The 26,500-nt window shown below is 37.2% G+C and overlaps 1 protein-coding gene across 1 annotated transcript in view; it reads left to right on the top strand.

The window, feature by feature from the left end:
- Positions 1-26,500, top strand: part of LOC117011144 (roundabout homolog 1-like) — a 237,818-nt gene that overhangs the window by 123,892 nt on the left and 87,426 nt on the right. Inside the window, exon 2 of the mRNA XM_033086428.1 lies at positions 12,165-12,248. Coding sequence (XP_032942319.1) covers positions 12,165-12,248 — 84 coding nt within the window. The remainder of the gene's footprint in view (positions 1-12,164; positions 12,249-26,500) is intronic.

The raw sequence follows: 26,500 nt of genomic DNA on the forward strand, positions 1-26,500 counted from the left end.
AATGAGAGGCCAGTTTAAATTCAACTAAATTTTCCTTCATAGTAGATCATCAGAAAAATCTTCATGTACCTATAACATTTTTCATCAAGTACATTTTTTTTCCTACTTATGAATGGCCTTTATTTTCAATTGTAAGAATCCAAATAATAGAATTAGCTAATCATCCATATTTAAGAAATATGAAGTTTTCCTTAATGTGACAAATTCAGATTATCAAATATATATTGATAAAATAAGTTGAATGGGATGTGGAAGGGCTTTGAAGTGTTTTACTTTAGTCTGACTTTTTACAGAATGGGGATTCTGCTATCACAGAGTCAGCATCTGTTGGATGCCCTGCTCTAGTCTTTCCTGAATTCACTTGATAAACTTAATTAACATATTAAATAAAGAAGGAAGGAGTCCCAAAGCATTTTGTCTACATATTAGACAAGAGTTTGCTGTATATCAAATTCTCTCTTTTGGTTGTCTTGAGAAAAAAATTGTGGTGGGAGGCTTCAAGGAAAGTGGGAAAGGTTTTGTCTAGATTTTGATTGGGATGACTGAGGGGGCAGGACCCTGAGACACTCAGCCTGAATCTAGTCAAACAAAATGATGTTCAAGTTTCAAGCTGAGAAGAAAAGCTTAAATAGGAACTTATCTAGGGAGCCTTCTTAGGCATGAGTGCTCATTAGTATAAAACTAGTTAACATTTCAATCAATGCTTATGGGAGATATTATTTATTTATTGCATTTTTTACCCAATTTTCCCTTCATCATTGAAAATAACTTTATGTGCGTCACTTCTCTAAACGCATTTTCAAAATCATAGCCATTTAGAAAAATAAAAACCATAAGGAAAACATCTTAGATTGAGTTTAATTATATTATTTCAAAAAAAAAAAAAGTCTCTGTTTTTATTGCTCAGTGTTTTGTAGCTAAGGCAGAAGTTCTAAAATGTTTAACAATTTTTTAAGCTTTTTCTGAAGGGCATTTGAAATAGTCTTCAGGTGTGAAGTCTTTCTTACTGAGTTGTTCATTGCTTTAGTTTTGTCCAGTTTTGAGCATTTGTGTGCACTTACACCTGATTTATCTCCAGTGTTAAGCTTTCAAGATTATATCACATCTCCATGGTCACTCTACAGTTGTAGAACAGCAACACAAGGTTTGGTAGAATTGAATAAACTGTACAGCTTGAGTAATAGGAAAGATGGGGTAAACTCAGTAGCTTCTTTTGGTTTAAAGTTTAAATTTTGTCAGTATTTTCTGAGACTTTTTTTCCTATTTGAAATATAAAATAATAGCATTCTTTGTTGTTTAACTTTCCAACTAATGTTCAATGTCAGATTGGTCTCTAGCTGGATGTGTTATTTGATCCAATGTGTTACTCTCTTTTTCTCATATCCAGCGCCTTCTGAAATTACACTGCTTTTCCAGGAATCTTCTGTAGTCTGGCTTCCTTAAAGGAAATATGATTAATTGCCTTAAATACACTAAATATGCTTTCCTTTTCCTAAGGTTCTTGTGCATTTCTATTGTTCTCCTGTCTCCTTTTTCCATAATTTTCATACTTATATTCCCACTAAAACAAATAAATTTGGAAGTATTAAAAATATTAAATTCCTTTTCGTATTGTTCTGTTTTATGCTAGAAGTTTAGTATACTAGTTGGAATAATATTGAATATACCTAAAAATCTTTAGTATCATAGTATGCTGAAGTTTCAAACTAGCAAACCCTTAGATGCAGCCTGCAGCTGTTTGAATTCAGTAGTAATGGTGCATCACTGAGCTCAGAGCCACCTCACAACTCGTTTGTGATTGATAGGTTATTTGTACAGGTCTGGAGCAATGGCTCTGTGATTATCAGCGCCTAGATCTTCTGAAATTCTGTTATGCAACATGCCTAAACTCTGTTCCACCTATTCAGGTTTAAAGGCTCTTTGTAGAGAACTAAAGTGTTCCACTGGAGACCTAACCAGATTCCAAGCTTCCCCATTGACCAGCCAGTAAAAATGTTGCTGGAGGACATTTCCTTGGTCCAGTGTCACACCTGCAGTGCTCCAAGCCTGCTGCCCATCCGCAGCACCCAGCTAGGGTTGGGTGTGGTCAGTGGAGTCACAGCTGTGGTGTCAGCCAGGACCAGAGAGGAACCCCATGGGCACCAGGGCACACAGGAGCATGTCAGGGGCTGCTGCTGGCCACCTCGGGGCCAGGTCCTGTGCTCATTTTGGCACCCCACAGCAGCATGCAGCGCTCAGATGGAAGCCAGGGCATGATCTTCCCTCTTGGAATTTCAGTGCTGGGTAGCAGTCATCCTAGCCCGTAGGGATGAAGCATCTATTTCTGATTTTATCCAGTTTGACATGTTTAAATTTGCTGAGGATCTCTGCTAGAGGCACTTGAGGGCCCCAACAATATGGAACCAATCATGCTGGAAACACATGAGATGTATAATGTTGCTTCAGAAGTATTTTTTATTTCCTGCCCAAGGCAGCTGCACCAACACATTAAATGAAGGTAGGACAAACAAACAGTTAGGGCTTGATAAAGAAATTTTTTCTTTTTCCAAGCTGTCACTCTTGCAGTGTTGTACTTTAGGTCAGTGATATTAAAGCTGTGACCCAGTCAGCAATGATATACTTGGGAAACTTTCCACACGTAAATGTGACACAATGAATTCTTAGTCATCTCTGCTTCCATTTTCACTTCATTACTGGTGATAAATGAGTCCCTTATTATGAGAACCCTAATTTCCTGGTCTCTAGCACTATGAGGATTTGGCTTTGCTTTTTAAGGGGAGTATAGCTGGTACAAAATACAAAGCACAAATGTTTTCTTCCATTTGCTATTTAAGCTGCTCTATATCTATCAATGCATAAACAGAAGCTTCTGACAAGGTTATGTCTTTCTGCCTGTTTATCTAAGAAGTCTGCTTGGTTTTTTGAGTCTAGATAAGTAATCTGGTTAATCTTTACCATCTTGATAGTCTTATCCATCAAAATTTTGATGTGGCTACTCTTGTTATTTACACTGATATTGTTCTCATCATTTTTTTTGTAGTTTAAAACTTACCCCTCAGTGTTCAGACTTGATTGCTTTGGGCTTTGTGCTTCCAGTTACAGATCTAATTCTGGGATTCCTGTGGATCTATTTGTTTCAAAATTACTGCCTCTAGCTAGTAATTCCTATGCTCAATGTACACAGCATTACAAATTAACAGTATTTAGAGAAGTCTGTAGATCCTTGTAAACCCAAGTACCCCTTACTGTGTTGTATGATTTTTCTTATCTGGTATTAATTTTGCAGAGCTGAATTCTGACAAGATAGAAGAGTTATTGATTGTTCTCCTCCTCAGCTATTTCATTTCATCATTGTTCTATTTTGCCTGGAGTTTAAGTTCATAAACCTGGAGTAATTTTTGACCTTGTGCTTTTTTTTTGAGGCTGACATTAATCACACTGAGAAATGAGATTCCCAGCTGGAAGATGCTAAAGAGCCATTAGGAACCATTACATTAACTTACCACTATTTTATCTTTCCCAGTTCAGGCTGAGAACTATTAAGTTGATTGGGACATATCTGTATGTTTCATTGTGAGCTAGATAGTAATTGCTAATTCTTTATTTGTGGCTCTTTCTCCCACTTCCCTGAAGTATTCACAGCTGTGCTAACAGAACCCTGAATCCAGTCAATGGGAGCATTTTGCTGCTTTAACAAGAAAGGGCTTCAAGGCTAATATCAAATTTTCCAGGCAAATGCTTACATGCTCCATCATTTGTTTTCTTAAGGATATGATTTTGAGCACTGAGTAGTCAGCTCAGGTAAACAAAGCAAGCAGGAACACCTGTTGTACAGCTTCTCTCCAAGGCACAAACTCAGAAACCTTCTTTGTAAGATGCATTTCATTACACTGCAAAAAGCAGAAGTTCTTCTGAAGAGCTTTATAGAGAGAATGTTTGTGATCAAATAACAAAAGGAAAAAACTTCCCTGAAGTCCTTACCTCTATTTAGCATGAATAAAAGAAGACAGGTTTTTAAAATCTTTGTATTAAAAAAAAGTTATTCTTGAAGTGAGTTTCATTTAAGACATTTAGAAAGTGAATAGGAAAGGGAATTCTGGACAGCCTGACTGACTACCATGTTGTGCAAATATGTATGCGTGGTTTGATGATGCTTGTAGCTTGCTGTAAGTTTATTCTTTTAGAGAAATACTGATTAACAGTGCAGGTTTTTCAACTCCATGCCTTTTTACAAGTCAGTGTGAATATCTGTTTACCTTGTAAGTCACCTTTTCACTTCACTTCAAAATCATCCCTGTACATCACCTACCAAATACTTTCATGGTAGGCCACAGTGATTTTAATTAATTACAATAGGGTTAAACCTTCATTTTTAAAATCTTTGAATCACTCCATAGGCTATAGGATACTTTTGCTTTATACAGAAGACAAGGCAAATAGAATGTGATTGGCCTTAAGTATGGAAGGACAGGGACGTTTTTTAGCTTGTCCTGTCTGGTGGCTTTTTTGTCCTAGCCAATGAGCTGGCATGTGGGAGACAAAAAGGAAGGGAAAGCTCAGAAGAGCAACAACTTGGACACATATCCTCTAAGAAATCCAGAATAGCTAGGAGTGTCTCCTGAAGGCAAATAACCTGTGATTCTTGTGGTATCAGGGAGACTTTCTTGTCTAAATATCTGTGTTAATAGGGTGAGTTAATGTGTCAGTGTCTTGCCTTGCTGGGCAGTGTATTAGTCCAAGTATATCTGTTCTTTCTTTTAGCAAGCATTGACATACATTGATTTAATATTCTTCTTCGTGCTGAGCTCTGCAGACAGATTGCTAAAATGCAAATGACACAGCTGTGCTGCAGATACATCTTTCACAACTCAGAAGATGACTTTGCATATTCAGAAAAGCAAGGGAATGAGAAAGGACTTTCTCAGCTCTTGGATTGCTTACATCCCCTTCAATATTCATTGTTAGGGTAGTTTTAATTTCAAATCATGTCATTGCAAGGCTACTGGTGTGCTGAATTAGTTCCTGCATTTTCCTTGTTTGTCTATAATTGTCATTAATGAGGGAAATTCATCACTTTCCCAAAGTTCACCACTCAGCTGAAAAATACAAAGGGTAATTAAGCATGGTAGGATTCTTTTTTTGCAGTAAAAAGAAAGGGAGCCCAGTTCTCTGCAGCTCTTTTGGGGGCAGCTTCATAAATCAGCCTCAAAACATCCTTGCAGGGCTGAAGGATGGGAGAGGAGCTCCAGGGGTTAATGCCTGAAGGACTGGGTGTAGTCTCAGAGTTTAATTCAATGGTTAGGGGATTACTGAAAGTCCAGTAGAGTTGGAGGATTGCATGGGAAGCTCACATAACCAGTTCTTCAGCTGTACATGGTGTTAGCTGCTATTATTTAAATCTCTTGATAGTGGTTCCCACAGCAATCAGAACTTTCTGGACAAACATGTAAGTTTACTTGGAGAAAAACAAAATAAGAGGTCTTTTAAGGGACAGAACCTTTCCTGAAGCAAGTTAAAACTCATAGTTTGCAGCAAAGAGAAAATATTTGTATGAAGAAATCCATGTCAAGTAGGTCTTATGCATATACCATATTGAACACAGTCAAGATGACTGGTGAGCACTTCAAAAAAGCCATTTATTTCTGCATTTTGTTACATTGGAATAGAAAATTCTGTTATAAATCTGGTTCTCCCTCCGTAAAAAATGGCTTCTTGTCCTAATTAATCATAGTGCCTTGCACAGGCTACTGATGGGTCTCTTATCTACCCTTGCTACTAAAGCAGCTGGGGCCACCACCTGTTACCTCACTTCAGCACCATTTAATTAGCCTGAGTGCCTGCTACCTTTGGTTTGTCTGGCAGGGAAAGAAACGGGAGCAGATGCCAAACAGGAGAGAGTGCTACAAGGGACAGCCCAAGAAGTGCAAGGAAACCCAGAAAAAGTCAAGGAGCAAGGGCAGGTGGAGGGAGGACAACAGGCAGGTTTGGCAGCATCAAAGTCTCGCAGTGCAAGTTTGTTGTGCTCCCTGCCAAATGCCAAGTTTTGGGAATTCAAGTGTTCAGTCAGAAATGGCTCTGTGTAATTGGATTCATACAGTGACTGATCCCACAGAAAACTTCAGCTGATGGTTCTGCTACTCAGTAAAATATATTTTCCTGGATCTGTGTTGAATTGCTCAACGCCTTTGCTTATTACCTATTGCATAAATAAATTAATAAATTGGAAAGATACAACAAGGTTACTTCATGCTTATACATAATAAAATCCTCACTCATTTACTTTTTATTCTTAGTTAAAGGCTGTTATTGAATGAGTTGTGAAACTAAGAGGAAAGGTTTTTAAATATCATCCTTACTGAGATTTTGTCAGGGTTTCAGTCATGCATTGTTCTTTGAAGACAAGCAAAAAAAGATACTCAAACTATTAAATAAATGCTTTATTCTTCCTTGTTTTAGTAAAAATCATCTTCTAAGGGGTTTAATTTACACTACACTGTTCTTTTCTCATCATAATAATGTATTTTGAGTGTAATGAATAACATTTCTCTACCTTTGTCTAAGCATACATTTTATATTAGACTACTTATTGAATTTCTAGAACACACTTCTACAAGCTATTCATTAAAAAAAAAAAAAAAAAAAAAAAGTCCTTGTAGTTCTATTTAAAATTTAGTTGAGCCAGATCCTCACATTAAGGACATTATGGTAGAACAAATTCTTTCCTTTTCTCTTAGCTTGAATTTTTCTTAACTTCTGAAATGAAGCAGCTGAGCAGTGTAAATTTTAAATGAAGAACTACTTATTACTTGTGGAGACTCTTAGCTGATGAAAGTGGTCGTTAACTCCCTAAATTATCCAACTTAAACAAGTTAGCTTGATGAATATGCAAGTCTCTAGAAAGATGCTACAATAAGTCTTATGAAAAAAACAACAAAAAAAATTTCCTTTGAGCTATGATGAAATATTGGTAAGGATATTCATCAGATTAGCAGGTTTCTGATACAGACCTGTGAGGGTTCACCAAGCTGTGATAGTCTAAAGGTGGCTTAATTATTCCCAATTCTGCACATAGCCTGAAGTTTTTCCTTTTTGTTCCAGATCTGAAGAATAGATCTACATCCTTGAAAACTGGTCTGTAGTTTTCTAAATAAACATATAATGTTATATAGTACTTTCCATGTACAAAATTTGTGTCTCAGGGATTTAGTGATTTGACTTTTGTCAATAGTTCTCCTTTAGGTACTATCCTTACTTATACTCTGAGAGCATAAACTGTTTTGTCATTGAGTACAATCAAATGAAGAAATAAGTTAAAAATTCATTAAGACACATTACAGTGTATTTCTACTGTAGCTCCAAAGGAAACCTAGAGTAAATCAAAATACTGGAAAAAAACCCTTGGCTATTAATTTACCAATTTAGTTCCTCATCTTAGGCTGTGGTTTGATGCAGTCCCAGTTGGGCTTTTTTTCTGATGTCTCTTCCTGAATTCGTCTAGATCACTAGAAGAGAATCAATGGGAATTGATCCAATTTGTAGAACACAATTCTAATATTGATAGTAGTTTATATTCATTTGCTTCACCCTAATCTTTTATTAATGCTCATTTGCAAAATGCTGTTCATGCTGTTTTCTTCCAGCTTTGTACCCCTGATCTGCTGCTGATAATGAAATTTAGAGAAATATAACAGGAAATAATGAAGTTATAAAGTTTGGAATTAAATATGGTAGCAGTTACTATTTTTTGTAGTCAGACTTTTTCAGTAGGTGACTTTAATTTCAGATACACCAAGACCAGTGTAGAAAGTCAGACACATTACATTCTTACAGAAGTCAGAAGTTGTGTCTCTTATGGTCTTTTCAATTTTTCTTTATGTCCACCAGGAGGCTGGGCCAGGGCATCAATACTGAGTCATCTGGGGATTTTTAAGGATGCATCATCAATAAAATGTGTCATCCAGATATATCTCCTGGTTCAAAAGAAGCAATAACTGATGGAATAACTTTCTCTAACCAGTGGGGAAAAGAGTCACTGGTGACTTTTCTAAGAAGAGCAGAGCCATGGTTAAAAACACATTTAATATAATTTTTGAAGTTAGAATTGTATGATCCTTGAATATAAGTAGCTGTGAAAATAAGTGTATCTGTCTGGTTTGAGGTGTTTTAGGAACCAGAACAGTCAATAATAATATTTACTATTAGGATTTTCTAAAAAATCTGAAGAGTTAAAGATATGTAAATTAAACCATGAATGGTGTGGAAATCCAGTAAAATGGAATAACTTAGAGATTTCTTTAGAAATTTCATTGGAAAAGTCTCCTCACATTCATGTAAATCTTTTGTGCTCTCCAAGTGCCATTGGCACCTAAAATTGTTCTGAATCTGTATGGTTATGCAAAATCCTCTTTGTGCTTTGAAGGGGTTGTGTGTGCTTGGGCTGACTAATCCTGAAAACATTCCATCAAAAAGCGGGAACACTCAGTGCTGGTAAATTTACACTCTCAAGTCCAAGTAGATGTTTCTTAGTTTTTTTATAGTTTTGTTTTTTTTTTATAATGTCTTGCCCAACTTAATGAATGGTTGCTCTGGAAATTTCCATGGAAAGAGGGAATGAGAATTTTCATCATTATGAGGGTGTCCCCCCTCTCAAATGAAAAGAGTCTCACGTGCTCCTGTGAAAGAAAAGTGTAGTAGCAATTGCTAAGGTGTGCCTTGATACTTATTTTTTGTTACCTGAGGCCTCAGTTTTCAACTTCTTCCCAAATAAACTCATTTGGTGTGGTATTAAAAAGGGGAAAAAAGGAGGGGAAACTCCTTTTGACTTCTTCCTGAAATTTTGCATACTTACAGATATTTTTTTTTCTATTGAATTTCTTTTTGGGGGTGAGGAGTGCACTGTGTTGGTATTTTGGGCATGTATGGTTGTTTTTTGTAGTCTGGGTTGTTGGGGGTTTTTTTTTGTTTTTTACATAATGAATCAAGCAACTACTGCCTAGGTACCTTTTTAAAGCTTAAGTTTTATTTCAGTGAAAGCTGGCCTTTTTTCTCTGAGCAGCTAAGAAAAAATAGAAACCTTGGTTTAAATATTTCTTGTCTGATACAGAAATTCAACCAAGATGTCCAACCATATTGGAGAGGGTTTTCTTAAAGGACATCTCTCTGTGACTTCTGTGAAACCTCTTAAGGACAGATTATGACATTTCTTTGAGGGATGAGGCACCAGGTTCAGCCTTTGCTTTGACTCAGACTGAACTGTAATTTCTTCATATATCAGGTGAATTGTTCTTGAGTTTATAGTTCATTTGCTTCACATTTTCTGGCATTGCAACAAGTTCAAAAAGTGTAATGATGTAAAATTGTTTATTATGTTTAAGGGAGCCAAGTTGAAAATTGCCTGATCCTACAGCATGGTAGTCATAAGAAATACATCATGTCTTAACATTCAGACTTTTACTAGCCGTTCAACAGAGTGCCTTCACAGCAGTCCTACAGTGAAATGTGTTATTTAAGTCAACACTACTTACCTCTGTTAAGTTTTTACAGAAACTCCCAAGCAAAACTGGAATTTCTGACAGAGCTGAAATTAAATTCAACCCAGCACAGAGGGAAACAGCCCAAAATGTAGCACTTATTGTTCAATGAAATGGGTAGAATTCATCATTAGTGAGTCATTTCCAGCCAGAGACCATAATTTAACATTAGTTGAATATAATTTTCAATATCAGGTGGAAAAGTAGCATTTCTCAAAGAATGAGTGATTGAACAATGTCTGTATAGTTTTAGACTGGAAATAACAAGTGCATTGTCATGAACAGATATCATGTAAGTATCAGTAGTGTCAAAAAGAGGCTAATTCCCTCTCTTATTTACTTTTACTGAGTCATTGGAGCCAAGATTTGCAAACCTAAATAGCTGCAAGTTGTTGTAGCTTGGTTTTTAAAGCTGCTGCTCTCCTATTCTGTTGGCTTGGATTGAATTCACAGCATTTCTGAATCGGGGACTGTTCCTGTTAAAACTCCTAAGTGAGCTTTGCTAGGGCCATTAGCAGTGCTTGGTTGTGAGGTGCTGTGGGGAGGATGGCCCACTGCTTGGAATACCATATAGAGGGGCAATCTTGGGTAAAAAAAAACAATTTGTTGTGCAGTTATTTTGCATGTGACACTGAGCATTGCAGTGACACACACAACGCTTCCAGTAGCTTTCAGTGCATCTTCTTCCTCCTCCAGCATTTTGAGTAGTGTGTGGTAAAATCTCCTAGAACGCAATCAATCTCTCAGAATGATGATCAGCAGGTTCAGTGGTCAAATTTGGTCTGGGCTCCCTCTAGTCCATTATAAACCTTTGCACTAAAAAGGTAGGCACAGCCTCTGCCACTTAATTAATAAAAAAAGTCCCATCCTTCTGTCCTCTACTGCAGTAATTTAAAACTTTGACCCAATCAACCCCTGAATGCAAATGAGTGAGCAATCTGGAGAAACAGAGTGTTGATCCAGTCAATCTACAGCCATTTTCAGAGCAGATTTTAAAGATGTACGTGACATTGGCCATTAGTGAGCCAGCAAAGATGAATGGGCCAATAAACGAACATATTTCACTTCTTTCATCTGCCAAGATGAAACATCATCTTGGTGTTCGGCTGCTTTTTGTTGTTCGGTCTTTTATTTTCTTAATTTGCACGACAGTATTCTGAAAGGCATGCTATCAATCGTTTAATTGACTTTTCTAAAGAAATATTTTTTTCCAATAAGTCCCCTTGAATGGGTTGGTCTTGAGGATTTTGGTTTTCTTAATATTTTTCCTTTGTAGCTATTTTTATTTTAAAAGATATTTTCTCTAAGATTGTTTAGAAAACAAATGGAGAAATGGATGTTTGGCATCACATTTTAAAAATGAGAGTGACAGAGCTAATAAAATTAAGCATCCAGAAAAAAATTCCACTTGGGTTTTTTCTAGTTGCTTTAGGTTTTTTGTGAGCGTTCAGAGTAGTTTTTAGCAGTGTGGATTTTTTTAAAAATTAACAGCTATATTCAGTCATTATAAAAGTCCAGAATATGTCTGAGAGAGCAAAACATGTCTTTGCAATAATTAATAAATTATCTGACACCTGTCAACAGAGAAAAAAGAAAAAAAGCAGCCTATTGTTGTGGCAGTGTTATTTTTGCAAAGACATTTGCTTCCTCAAGTTTTGTTCTGAACAAAATACTAGCATTTCTTTTTTAGGTATTGTCTGTTGGACAGTGCACTATCAAAAATAAACTAAAATAGGATTTAAGTTTAATAAACAGTTTTACATTGAGAGTAAAAAGGTGCAGTGATAATTGTCGACAAATTCCTTTGGGTTGTGCTGTTTGGTTTAAGAGCAAGTGGGATTTTAATTTATTTTTTGTTTCAAATTATTTAGTTCATCGTTACGAGTTATATTCATGGTGCTTTGTGGAGCTTTGGTCAGCAATTTGTCTTGGGGTCTTAAAACATGTGCTCATTTATGTGTTTAGCTGACCAGCTGCCTTCCCTTTTTCCTTTTCCCAATGTGACATTAAAATGGAGCTATTCCTTGCAAGGATGTTTAAGCGGAAAACGCGTCTTATTCTGTGCGATGCTAAACTGTTGCCTTTTCATGGAGGGCTCTACCCCTTTCCCCTTCCCATCTCCCAGCAGAGGTAGAGCAGCCCCTCTGTGCTTTCCAAGCCCCAGTCATCCCCCTCCTCCTCCCCACAAAGAGGTGAAGTCCCCTGGGTCTGTAATTGCCAGGAGATGAAGCGATGATGGGGAGTGATCACAGTCAATAGCTTTGATTAACAATAAGGTGGAAAATTAGCAATGCTAGCATTCAGCTCCCCTGCCTTCCCGTCCCCATATGCTCCCTGCAGCCTGTGCTGGCTGGCTAGCAGGGTGGCCACTGTGCCTGGCGGGCTGCAGAGCCACGCTGGCAGTGGACAGAGGGGGTCAGTGGGCAGATTTTTGGGGACTCTGGACCATGCTCCTGGCCGTGTGTCTCCGGGCTCTGCCACGCAGGCGGGGGAAGGACGAGGTGTGCCGTGCGCTGGCACTGTGGCTCTTGCTGTCATGTGTGGATTTAATTGTGTCTGGACGTGTTGTGATCAAAATGGCAAGTCCTGTTACTCCTGTGACCCCATCAGCAGCTCTGGTGTTGTTTCCGACAGACTCCGAAGACCTAGAGAGGGGGAACGACAGCGGGACACCACTCCCCACCTCTGATAACGGCGACAATTCCCTGGGCTACACAGGTAGAGTGCACCTTTCCAAAATATTCCTGACTGCCTCCTTCTGACACCTTCCACCTCATCTGCCATTGCCACCTGTGTATGTTCCTTTAATCATCTTTGCTAACTGGCTCTCTTTCACCATCGCCTTTAGAAGTTCAGCGTTGTTAGTGCTGTTGGGAAATATTGTTGTGTCTTTTTAACTAACCAAAATGACTGTCCTCGTGTGTGTGTTAGTACATGTCAGTGATTTAAATGTTTAAATTTGCCTTGTTGAGACAATGCACCCATTATTTTCCTTTGAACTGTATATATTAGTGCATGAGGCAGTGTATAATCTCAAAGAAATTTTTCCAAAGACCAAGGGGATTTTTCCATATGTTTATTTGGGGAATTTTTTGCTTTGTTTCTGTTATAAACAAAAGTAAAATACGTTGCAGCAGGGAAGAAAACCCAAATGAGACTAAATTGTGATTGGAGAAGAGTGTGTTTCATTGACTTCTGCTTTGCATAAACTGCAGAATTGTGTCTCTAGGCCAAATAAGAAAAGCCACAGAATAAGCAGCACCATACAGCAGATCTCTGAGGAAACCAATCCTGTTACTCCTCTGCAGCCTGAAATGTTACCCAGCTCCAGGAGTCACTGACCACAGCCCAGTCTCAGCTGCAGTCACAGGTTTTCATGAACTACTGGAGGTCCAGTGTGACTCAGATATTCCTAAGACAATCTTGAGGGTACAAGAAGAGGATAGGTAAAGGATAAGAGAGAGAAAGCAATTTCTTGTCTATTCATAAAACTTCAGGTCCTGTTATATGCCACTTACAGTGATTGCAGCTTTCATCACCTGCCCCTCACAATCATCTCTGCATGTGGTTTAAAACCTTGACACATAATTTTATTGCAGTTTAAAACAGATTTTTTTTTTCCTAAATGGGTAAAAAAAAGTAAAGCACTACAAATTTCTCCTCAGTCAAGACAGATGCCTTTTTGAGAAAGCTTCACATTAATCCTGCTGCCTGTGGATTATTTAGACTTTTCTGCATTCTCAGGCACAAGAGCAGCAGGGTGAGAGTTTAGAGGGAGATCCCATCATTTTTTCCACTGGAGAGGGGCTGGAGGCTTGAGGCAGTGACAAGTGCACTGGGTGGGTGACAGAGGCGGAGGGTGCAAGGCTGCAGGCAGTCCTGCTCCAGTATTTAAGGCAAATCAGGCAGTGTTTAAGACAGTACCTCAAATCTGAGGGCTGGGGACAATGTCCAAAACAGAGCACAGAGCCTTCTGCATCACCGAGGATCCTTGTCCTGCTCCAAGGTGCACAGGAGCAGCTGGGCTCTGCATCCCAGGAAAAGGCTCTGCAGGGTGTTGCACTGTTTAACCTTCCTCTCCAGGACTGATGGGGTCATTTGAGAGCACTGACAAAGCCAACCCCTGCTCTAGTAGCTCCCCAGAGGCTCCACTTCTTAACCCTAGCCCATATTTTAATAGGTGCTTTCCAAATAGGCACAGAAGTCAGAGGCTGAACAAAAATTAACACCTAGAAGATGACTAGTCTTGTTTAATGGGAGATTTTGTGCCTCTGTTTGAATGAGCACCAAGTGAAGGAAAGACCAAGATTTTCACATTTAAAGATTTAATGATCCAGTAGTTTTTCTCCACTATGTAATAATAATCAGCAAGACTATGTGTGTATACCTTGGTTTATGTGGAAAAGCCCTGAGGTATTTTTTAAAATTTGTCCAAGAGATTTCTTTAGTAATCAGTAAGAGATTTAAAAAATTACATTTATTGGAATGCAACCTTATAAGTAAAGCTGCCATTTTTTCCCTCCTAATTGTGGGTTCATTCATTGGGCCTAATATGGAATTAATGGATTTTACAGAAGTATTCTTAGATCATTTTTCTGCTCTCTCGACTTTAGAATTCTATTCTCCAAAAGGAAAACCATTCCAGAAGCTTCTTTGTACTGAAAATTCTCTGACTCTTTCCTATAAACACTTGGATTCAGTCCAGGATGCCTGCACCCAGGGGTGAAATAAAGAGCAGTTTATTTTTCAATCATGTATCTTTCTTCAGGTGGTGCCTGCATGGACAAAACCCATGCAAGTTGATAACTGCTGTTATACCTTAGGACTGTTCCTTTTTGCTCATACTGATGCACTGACACATCTGCAGGGCACATCCTCCTATTCCATATAAGTTTTAGCTGCAAGGTATAGAAGCAAAGCATTTGCTTGTATGGGAAGTTTCAGGATTAAAGATTATGACGTTTTCCTACCTCTTTTTTTTTTCCCTAGGTGTTTTTCAGGGTGAATATATGCAGCTATTTCATACTGCTTTTAAGTGGATGTACATAACTTGTAGAGAGGGTTTCAGTGTGTTCTCCTAAAACCCCCTTTATCACAATCATTTATTGTCCTAAATCTGGAGATTTTTTCATATCCATTTAGGCTTTGTTGTCTCCACTGTGGATGTGAGCACTTGAGTTGAGAAGTAAACTCGTGCCAAATAGTAAACACATCATTTTTAATTTTTTTTTTTTATTTAAATCCTGGAGAAAAGAATAGGGACAAACAGAGGAGGAAGGGAAGCAAGGAAAAAGATCTAGCAGAGTTCCCACTGTATATCAGAGGAAGAATATGGAAAATCATCTGGATAAGGTACTAGAGGAACTTAAGGGATGGAGAATTTAGAAAAAAAAAAGGTCAGAGAAGGAAATGCCTTTAAAAACATCAGGGTTTCCAAAAGAAGGGCTTGTATTTAGTCACTAAATGGAGCAGATGATGTGTTGAGTGATGTCCTGTAGTCCTGGAGAAGCTTTAAGAACCACAACTCTGCAGCAGGGAGTAGGAGAATGTGAAAAGCATTGGATAAAACCATTTTGACTAAAGCTGCTAAACAAATGTCTCTGTTTAATATTTACTGTTAGAGCTGATTTTCATGAAAGGACTAAAGTAATTAATATTTCCACATCAGTTATCACATGTGGCATGCCAGCCTGAATAGTAAAGAAAATGCTTCCTCTTGGCTCACAGGCTTCTTTTTTACTCCCCAAAATAGTGCAAAGGCAGTAGGTGTCAAGTATGAACCTCAGTAATTTTCCACATAATCAGTGGCTGCAGAGTAATCTCTGAGATTGCATTGTGCTGTGCTATTGAAGTGTGTGCATGCAGGATATCCCAGGAAGTAGCACATTTCCTGTTAAATCAACTGTGGCATAAATATTGGGGATCATTTAACAGATCACAGAGTATCACTTGTGTTACAGAGAACAGAAGGATGGCTTGTTAAATTAACACTATATAGTCGAACATCTGCAGGCAAGGATCACCACTCCTCATTAAGTAGAGTCATAACTTTTTAAAGGGATATTTCCAAATACTTTTTTTTATTCCTAGTTTTCTCAGACAACTCTTCCAGTATGTGGTTGCCAACTGAGACCTGAAATTAGTCTTCAATTATTTCCCCTCTGATTTTAATCCTGAAAATATTGTGGTGGTATTCTTTTGTAAAACAAAAGACTCTTTTTTTCTTATGTTGACTTTCTTCTTTACTACTATGTTGTTATGTCATCAGGGGAATTGTTCTTAGTGGATCACTGCCTGTCCCATGTGAAATAGGTAGACCTTGGAGGCTATTTTAAGAAATGAAGGGGAAATCTCTCCTCATTTCATGGCCATGTCTGAGACATTTCTTCCTCTACTCCAGTTATTTTTCAGAGGTTATGCTCTGTATTACAGGGTGCTTGTTTTGAAAAGTGGTAGTTCAGAAAACATGTTCAAGAAAACATTTATTTGAAATCAAAGGTGGAAATTACACTGATACTTACCCTGTAAAAAATGGGAGTATGTTTCACTTTTTCTTTCTTTTTTGTTAAGATTAGTAGAGGCAGTAAATGCACACACAGATTTTGTGGCTGAGAGAAAGAGGGGAGAGGAGAAAAAGCTGTGATATGCAACAGGATGAGAAATGAAAATGTTGGAAATAAATATTTGATATTCCTTCTGAATTGCCATCTTTTATGTAAGTTAGAAAGAAAGATCAATATTGGGGGGAAAAAAAAAAACATGGCAAAAAGCAGTTTGGCTAATGGGCTGCAAAAAGTAACAGATGAAGGTGTAGGCTGCAGAGTGTGAATATTTATGATTTGGAGGAGGCTGCAATTTTGGATGGGAAGCAGGTAGCTAAGGATGTCTGAACAAAACAAACATCTCTTTTCCATGCAAGAATTATACTGCACTGTGTTCATTGTGGCAACCACCTGTAGAGAAAAACAAACACTTGTTTGCACTGCAGAGCCAACAGACATCTGACAGGGATGAATGAACCACTAGATCAGATAGCAGCAACTTTTTTTTTTTTTTTTTTCTTTTTAAAAGAATCCTTATTGCCCGTGATAATACACAGTAGATTTCAACTGGACATTTACATCTCAGAATATGTACAAAGCTTGCAGTTAAAACTCTTTTCCCACTTTTCCTCTGTTTTAAAACTTACTAACTGAGAAAGTGTGCTCTTGAGTCACTGGGAGAAAGAACACAAAGCCCCATGATACCAATTTTCCAGTTTTCCAAAGTTACTTCTTAGAGTACATCTGCACTCTAAATCCAGGAACAGATGGGTACTGCTATGCCTATTTAAAAAAAAAAAAAAAAAAAAGGAAAAAAAAGAGGAAAGAAAATCCCCTGCTCTTGTCTATCAGCAAAGCTCTCTGTTCCCCATGTCCATCTAAACTCTCAGAAAAGTCCTTTCAGTCTTATCCTTCTCTTTGCAGGAAGTCTTCTGACACGGATACTAATGATTTGTCCTTAATATGTATTAAAATATAGATGTAAATATAACACAAATCAACAGGATTTCCTGTCAATGAGAGCAGGCAACACTGATATTAAAGCAATAATATTTTAATCAAAACTCCTATTAGCAATATTGGAGTACAAGTAGTCCCACTTGCACTGCCAGTTTTTATGAAAAAGTTAATAGAAAATCTCCTCCTCCAAATATAGTGTGATCCTTCAAGGCAGAGTTTTATTAAAACAGAAAGCATGGCAATGTCCCATGTTTCTCAATCAGTGAAAGCCAAAATATTGTGTGAAGAATTTGTCTAATATTGACTCTAACAGCAGTAAATGCCTCAATACAGTTGAGGTGCTGGGAATTTTTCTAAACCACCATATCTCAGGAGGATGAATTTGAGCTTGAAAAGGTGCAGGAAAGAGCTATTAAAGTAGTTAGGGAATAAAAAGTTTGTTTTGACGGAGGCCTTAATGAAAGGGAGATGTAGCTGCATTTGTTGCCAGTCTTGTGATTTCAGAGAACAAATAGAAGAAAAGCACATTGCTTATTATAATTTGGAGAAATACAGTTCTGGATAAATAGCCTATCTTCAAATAGTATTCAGAATCTGGGCTTTTATAATAGGGGATTCTAAGCTTTTATTCATGTTACCCCTTGACAAAAGATGAAGCAGTTAAAAAAAAAAATTGGGCTTCAGTTAATTTAGGATAGAAATTTAGGATCTGATATAAGAGCAGATCCTAGAGCACTTCTCAGCCAGGAGTTTGAAATCTCCTTTCCAAATATTTAAATTTGTGATAGGCTGTGAGAGACTGTGCATGCTTGATTTGATTCCCCAGGATAAGCATTTTAATCTTGAGTTCATGTGTGCCTAATTAATTATAAGACAAGTAAAATCAAAATAAAATGCATTCACAGCATATTATAGTTTCTCTTCTCCGTTTGGGCTGTCACAGACAGGAACCCCTGGAGTTGATGAGAGGCTTTCTGCTGAGGGCCTCCTAGCAAGAGCAAAGACAGAGCAAATTACCCTCAGACACTGCTGTCAGTTCAGCGAATTAAGTATGCAAAGCAATTTGTGAAGATGTTCTGAAGTGCAAATTTCTGCCACTAGGTCAAAAGAGTATGAGTTATCACAGGATGAGCAAGGTAAGAGGACATTATCCCCCATCTTCATCAGGGTGTTAGACAAGTTAGTATTTGATTTTAGCCAGGCAAATTGTTTTATTTAAAGAAGCAGGAAGTTAGTAATGCAGATGATTACATTAAATGCATAGCAGTGCAATGCCCTGCATAGATGAGAACATTAATTTATTTTTGTCTACAATAATGCACTTTCATGAGTAGTGTAGGAAAAAAAAAACCACATTGAAATGTATTTTCTATAATTTAGATATTAGCACTGTTGGTTACTTATCATACTAATTACTATCTAGGATCATGGATGTACAGGCTAATTCAGGTTGGAAGCAATGATTGGGGGTCTCAATCCAGGGTCAGGTATCAGGTCAGACCAGCCTGATCAGGGCTTCACCCAGTGAGGTCTTGAAAACTTCCAAGGACAGGGCTGGCACAGCCTCGTTGGGCAGCCTGCTCCACTGGCTGCCTGTCCTCAGAGGGAAAAAATTTATCCTGCTCAGTCTGAGCCTCTCTTGCTTTGACTTCTGCCTGTTGAGTCTGCCCTGGCCAGACCCTGTTACAGCCCTCCAGGAAGGCTGCAGCCCATCAACCATTAACTTTTGAGGTGCTGGATCATCAAGCTTTTGCTCATCTGGTGGTTCACCCATCCAGACCATAACATCCCTGCTTGGATACAGGAATTTTGTGGGAGATGCTGTTGAACTCAATACATGGGAGTCTAAACACACAAATAGTCTGTCGATTTAGGACTGCCCATCAAAACTCACCTCCCCTGTTTGCACTGTTGGTAACTGCAGCTCTTGTCCCAGCATTAACACATTAACATCTGTCAGAAGATCCACGGTTATTTTTGTCAGATCCCTCTGGAAGTGCTGCCAGCCATTTGATTTCAGGGCTTTGTGTGTGTGTGATTCCTGTGTGTTGCTTATCCATAAACCTTAACAAGCTGAACCATCACCTACTACTGTTAAAACATTGTAGAGAGCTTTTTAGAAGGAACTGTATTGATTTTCAGTGACCCTTGTATAAGGAGGAAGATGTTTTCCTGTGGTACAATTTACTGGAGAACATATTATTTATAGGGCTTTTGTCTAATACTTCCTAAAAGGCAGTGAAAAAAATAGTACTAAAACTCACTGCTTCTTTCTTTATTGCAGAAAATACCAAATTATTTTTCACTCCTAAATGTAAGCAGAACCCTAGGGGTTTTTTTTTTTGTTTTTTTTTTTTTTTTTTTTTTTTTTTAATGTGAGTGCTTTGAAATAATCTCTTCCACTAGCTTTTTTATTAGATTCTCTGCCTCTGCTTATACTCTTCATTTTCTTTCCATTAGATGGTCCTTGTGAGGTAATAAGATCCAGTTGCTTCATCCTCCTTCTTTTTTCTTTAATTTTATTTCCTTAATTTCATGGTTTGCTTCCAAATAACCATCAGGAAAAGAAGAGTTGCATTTTGGCTAAACTTGGAATAGAGTAACCAGCCCACTCATACATTCATAACTTAACCACTCAAAAAAACACAGAAAAAACATTTTTCTGTATTTATTTCTGTCTAATCATTAGCAGAACAAATTTCTCTGTCTTGTTTCTGAAGTAGTGGAAAACTAAATATAAAATTTTGCTTTTTCTGTTAGGAGTAAGTACTGCCCAAGGGATACCAAATCACTTTTCAATAGATTTAAACTTTTGATAGCAAAGTATAATTTCTTCCATTTCAGCAAGGTAGTTTACTTGTGCTCTGGTCTGTCATGAGGCCTTTCATCATTTCATATGTAGATTATTTTTTGATTAAAAACAAGTGGATATTATTGAAGTGTTTCCATCAATGGAAATTATAAGCTTTGACAGAAAGCTCAAGATAAAGGAAAAGAAAGGTGAAAGGAACTTATTGATCAAGTGATTGCAAACTTAGTGTTCTGGATTTCTTCCAAAACCTCAAAAGGAAAATTTAGCATAAAAGTCTGGTGGGAAGGAAGAAACCTGTTTCACGTGGAAAAACTACTGTGCAGTGTTCAAGTATTGCAGAGAGTTTATAGACCACTTTTAATGGACAGAAGTTACATCACAGGAGGCTGAAAATGGCTTTAAGGCTACTTTTCCTGTAAAATTCCAGCTGCTTATTTACGACATCCAGACCATTATCAGATGGATCAAATAGGAAACTTATCTGTGAAATATACTGTAGAAATCTGTGGGACACTTTATTAAGAATTAATAAATTAATGAATTAATAAATTCTTTTTAAGAATTAATAAAATTATATCCAGAACATGATTTTAAAAAGACAGATATTATGCAACAAGTAGTTAAAGAAACCCTTTGTAAAAAACAAATGACATTTTTAAAGAGAGCAGATAAAGACATCCACTCAGCAAACACACACGTGTATTTGGAGGGCTTTGCAAGAACTGAAGATTTGGAGGAAAAAATACAATTCTCAGTAATCCCAATGTTTTGATTTTTTCCCTTTTTCATGTGAGCATGGCTGAGCTCTGGCAGAGGGTTCCCAGAGAGGTCATGGAATCTCCATCCTTGGAGATAATCACCAGCCACCTGGGCATAGCCCTGGGCACCCAGCTATAGGTAGCCCTGCTTGAGAAGAGGGACTGGACCAGCCCTGCAGGTCCCCACCAAGCTCAAGCTGTCTGTGATCCTATAGTGCGAAAACTTTCACAAAAAATAAGTTTTTAATAGATCTTAATCTACCTGAAGATAACTGTTTTCTTGGCCAAAAAATATTCCTTGAAAACCTAAAATTTAGAAGATGTAAGGAACAGCAAGATCATTTGTCTGCCCATAAAGTCCAGAATGCAGAGGCATTTTTTTTTCCAGAAAAAGATGGAAAACATCACCAAGATTAGGAGCTGTTTTCTCTTTCTCCCAGGAGCAAAAGCTAGAGTTATAGAGCCCTATTATTGAGAAGGATGTGCTTTTGCCGTGCTAGTATGTTCAGACATCCCTCTATAGTACATGTGCTTAATAAAGTAATTAATGGATATATAAATTCAATACGTCAGTTTTAGGCGTATCCACTTGTATATAGATAAGAGTTTCAGGATAGCTTGTCTCTGTGTTTCTGTGCTTACCTACATGCTGAATATGGATCCAAACCAAGGCAGCTACAAATACCAAGAGGGTAGGGTCTCAGAGGAGAACAGAATAGAGAAGATAAATTATTTATTTCTATTTTAAACCCATGTGATTGTAAATATAATACCTAGAAAGGATATACCTGTTGAGATCTCCTTCTTATCTGAGCCTATATAAGTTCTCTGAAGAGTGAATGGATCTAGTTTTCAAATCTCCATAATTAATTCTTTTGTAATACCCATATGGCATCTTTATGAATTTTCTACTTATTTTGTTGGGAAATGCCCTTGTATTAAGGTTAAGGTCTTTTTGTAGCTGCAGATGCTCTTAAAATCTGCTGTCCAGAAGCTGAAGTGAGATAAAGAAAAAGCGTCACGACACAGTTATTTTGGCAGCCTGATCAAAGCAGGGCGGCCGTATTTAGGCAGACAAGTGTATCAAAGGGATGCAGTTTGAAAAGGCTGAGCTAGCACTCCCAGAACTGTGTCCCTGTGATATGCTCTGCAGTGCTGCTGGCAGAGCACACAGCGCTGGGAAGGGTTGTACATCCGTCAGGACACAGCTTGAACCAAATATTGTGAGAAGTTATGATTCACTACAATCTCTTGCTGCTTACATTAATTTCCCTCTAGCCATAACACATCTGTTCATGGTAAGACTGATCCAATGCTCATCCAACTACACTTGAAGTATTTCAGCAGTGCCTTCACTAAATACTATCCATGGGAAGTTTTTTTTTTTTTTTAAATTACTTAAAACTGAGTTAAGAGAATGAGTCCAACTAGAACAACACAGGGCCCTAAGTCCTCTAGCAGATTCTCAAATGTAGTTTCCTTCTTTTTTTACCATGATAGTGGAAAGTCCTGTCCTGTGAGGTATGGAGTGTTTCCTAATTAGAGTTCTTAATTTGCTTATTTATTTGTCTTTTCCAGTAGGGATAAAGAACATTCAGGGCTGTATTAGAGCACTTAAACAGTCAGGACAAGAACTTGGATTATACCCAGCCTCTTGTAACATAACCTGTAGTTTAGAATGAAGTGAAATGTTCCATATAAGTGGAATCTTATATTTATTTTCATCTTACACAGAAATCAGTGAGCAAAGCACTGCAAATACCCACTGGCCACCTGCCACTTCTACTGTAATGGAGCAGCAGTGGAGAAGAGCTTGAGTGATTAGCTGGTGTTTTCCTTGCAAATGGGCTCCTTACAGATTATTGAGTCAGCATTTCCTTCTGAGTCAGTGAGTTTGGCTTCTTAGTGCCACTACAAAGATAAAAGGAAAATGGGAGTCTGGGGATGAAACTGTAGAGGGCTGGAACAGTTTTGGTGTTTTCTGTACTTTTTTTGTGTTCCATAGAAGTGCAATTAGAAAAGTTGTTAAGAGTCATGGCACAGCAAATACTGTATGCAGTCATCTGAAATACAGGTTTCTTTATATATGTTTTTAGAACACACTGGTCTGTAACAAACAGGAGTTGTGGATGCCTCATCCCTGGAAGTGTTCAAGGCCAGGCTGGATGGGGTTTTTGAGCAACCTGGTCTAGTGGAAGATGTCCCTGCCCATGGCAGGGGATTGGAATTTTATGATGATGATCTTTAAGATGCCTTCAAACCCTTCTGTGACTCTTTTTATAAATCAAACTGATACACAAGCTATAACTTTACTTGAATTTTTGGTAACATTCAGTGACATTGCTCAAAAGAAAGCCTAGAGGAACTTATTTTTTATTCAGCTAGAGATGACTACTTCTTTCCAACATACGTAAAACCTACCAAGATTAAAATACTTTCATAGTATTTAGATATCTTTTGCTCCCAACAGAGTTAAATAACAATTGCATTTGAAAAAATGCTGCCAGTTACTATTCTCGTGTCCTTTCTTCAAACCATTATTAAGAATGTCTAACTCTGCTTTGTCTACATAATATTTTGTATTTATAAACATCAATATTTTTTTAAGCAAGAGAGTTACATAGGAAATTAATCTTATAAGGTATGTTAAAAGCTCCCAGGGTCACACCCGATGATTGTTGTTTCCATTTGGAGAGACACCTAGGGTGTGAGTTTCCATATGAATGGTTTCTTGTCTTTTCAACCTCTAAATAGCTTAAGGCTCACTAATTATACTGGAGCTGGGATTACCTTAACAACAGCAAGCATCAGAACATATTTTAGATGGTCAGCAGAGAAGAACTAGGTCAGGGACCTCCAGGGATCTCATCAAAAGGTTAGCAAACCTAGCAGCACACCTTGAGCACCAATCACTGAGGCTAATGAGACCTCATTTAAATAGTTTTTCAGGGAATTAGAAAAAATCACCTTCTTTTGGGAAATGAAATCTTACTCTGATTCATCTAGTAGTAGATCTTCTCTATTTTTTTTTTTAATTTTTACAAATATATTCCTTTATCCATGAAAGGATATTAGATTAATAGACATAGATAGAACATGCTGCCATTAGCACAATAAACTCCACTATCTTGAGAAATGGAAAAAAATTTCCACAGCAGACGCATTTTCTTTAAAATGGAGTCTATTAATCTATCATATTAGCTACTAAATTAAAACAATAACGCACCTTATTTCCCTTTCAAAATCAATGAATTCCTTAATTAAGAGCATTCAGAAAATAATGAGTGAAGAATAAGTATATTACCTATGATGTTAAGATTATAGTAATTTATACTTTTCATTAACAAGGTTTTTGAGTGAAAGGGTAAAATACTATTTATGAACATATAAAAATATATAACAAAAACATTAATTCTAAATTTAATTTAGTAAATAAAATATGAAGATTTTATTCATCTTCATTTTAAATTCAATAAACAGACCTACCACATAAATATTATTTTAAATAGTTTCACTGAAGCTGATCCTTCAGTGTTTTAGCATTAAAAGGTCTTTTAGCAAAACCTAAGGATCAAAAAAAATTAGGCCAGCATGCCCTCAATGCTTATATAATCTAACAATTATTTCCTATGTGTGTTCTTTCTAATTTAAATTACCTATGGGCAATGGGCAACAGAAGGACCTCCTCTGGCAGAGAAACGAAATAGTTAAATGCATAATATTCAAATAGGAAACCAAGAATAGTGCCACAGAATCAAAGCAGTAAGCAGTAGCTTTGTGTCATTCTGAAACAGTTTTTATTTTCAATGTGTCCTTTCACCTACAGGCAAGAATCATAAGGGATTTGAAACAATTAAATTTCCTTTAAAGAATGATTGTCTAAAGACAGCCTGGGAATATAATACTAAAATAGTAGAAATTAACTGTACTGCTACACTCTAACTACATTTCACAGCTTTATGTTCCCCAAAGGTGCCTGGTGTGTGTGTTGTATTCAGTCCATCTGTGATTGATAGATACAAGTTCCTCATGGCTACCAAATCAAGCATAATACCTTTTTGTAAAACATTGTATGGCTCTCTGTGTGATAGGATGAAAAATTCTAATTCACTAAAGAGATTTTACTGTAATGCCTGATATATATCAAAAATCTCTTTCAAAAACCCATTCAGGATATTCAGAATTTTATGTCGTAGTTCCATATCATTAATTTTTTTAAATGGTCTCCCCAGAGGTTTTCATTGTGTTCCAGTGAGAGGAGTATTGAAGGGTTGGTATTATTAGCTGCCACTTATAATGTAAGAATACAAGGATTTCTCAATAAAAGTCTAGGGGTTTCTTTTTTTGTCAAGCAATTGAAGAAAATAGAATGCTGAACACAAGGTTATAATTTTTTACATCTTTGGGAAATCGTTATGATTTCTATGAAATGCCAGTAGATGAAGCATTATTTTGGCAAAAGTTATTACATGGCATCCAAATTTCATTTAAGACCCCCTTTGGCATGGGTAAATTTAGTTAGATTGGGCCTGCTGATCTTTGCCAAGTGCTGTCTTGAATTACTCCATACTAAAATGCTGCATGTGTGTTACTAAATGCCATGGTCCTATTTATACTGATTATTCAAAGCTATAGAGTTACAAATGAATTCACAATTGTTTATGGAGATGTGGTTCATTTCCAAGTGGCCAGAAATTCAGGGTGTATTGTTTTTGATTACCAGTCCTTTGCTCAGTACTGCTCAAAGGAAGGGTTAAACCTTACAAAGATTTATGTGGATCCATACCTAAAATTCCATCTCTCTATGGATCTGACCTCTGCAAACTCCACACCTCTTCCTCAAATATATTCAATAGCAAAACTAGCAGAAATAGATCAGGTTGGATTTAAATCAATAGGAATTTTACTGAGATTGGTGTGCAAATATAACAGTAATTAGTTGTCTGACTGAAGTGGTGAACATCTCATTCACTCTGCAGCTACCAGATCTCCACTCCTTTAGCAACCTCTGAGGGTAGGGAGGAATGAATGCCCAGCAATCTCAACAGCTGGTAAACTGCAAAATTTTTGTCTTAGAATAAATAAGGTTTCTCCTTTTAAAATACAGGTGTTGGTTAAGAAAATAATAAAAATATGGAAGACTAATTAGAAAGATGTAGCTATATAACCTCTGTTCAAGGTGAATAAGGTTTTAGAATAGTTAATTTTCACACATCCACTTTATTACAAGACAGGTATACACATTATTGGCCAGAACACTAAACAAATGAAGCTGTGGAGTAAACCATGTAGAATTTCACAGATGACTGCATTACAGAAATACATTTCCATTGATGAACAGTAAACATAAAACAGAAATCAATGATGAAATGAATATTGTTCCTTTGTATGTCAGAATGAATGGATTTCTATTTGGTTTGAGCATTGAAAGTGTTACAGTGGATGGAGAAATGCCTGGCTATTTATATTAAAAATATTAAACATGCTTTTCATAGATAATCACATAAAATGGTAAGACAGATGCATGGAGTTTCCCAAATAACCTTTGTTTAGTACTCAGAGAATAGAACATTTCCTGATGTAGCTGCTGTACATCAGGTAGAATCAATAGAAACCAAGAATGAACTTCTCAAGTGAAACAAACATCAGAAAACACCTTCTGTCCTCATTGACTTCACAAGCCACTGGCAATCTAATGATGTTGTAAGTTTTATACAGTACCACATATAGCAAGGTGTACAGAAAGGAATTTACATTCTGACTCTGAAACACTGTCCCTTGGGTTCTGGTTAAATAAGAATGATCTCCACAAGCAATGAATTACAAGGGTTCATAAGAAGGTTGTGTTTCACAATTTAATTCGATTTCCATTTCTTCTTGACTTTATGATCTGTATAA

Source organism: Catharus ustulatus, chromosome 2 (genome assembly GCF_009819885.2).
Source record: "Catharus ustulatus isolate bCatUst1 chromosome 2, bCatUst1.pri.v2, whole genome shotgun sequence".
Taxonomy (NCBI): Eukaryota; Metazoa; Chordata; class Aves; order Passeriformes; family Turdidae; genus Catharus; species Catharus ustulatus.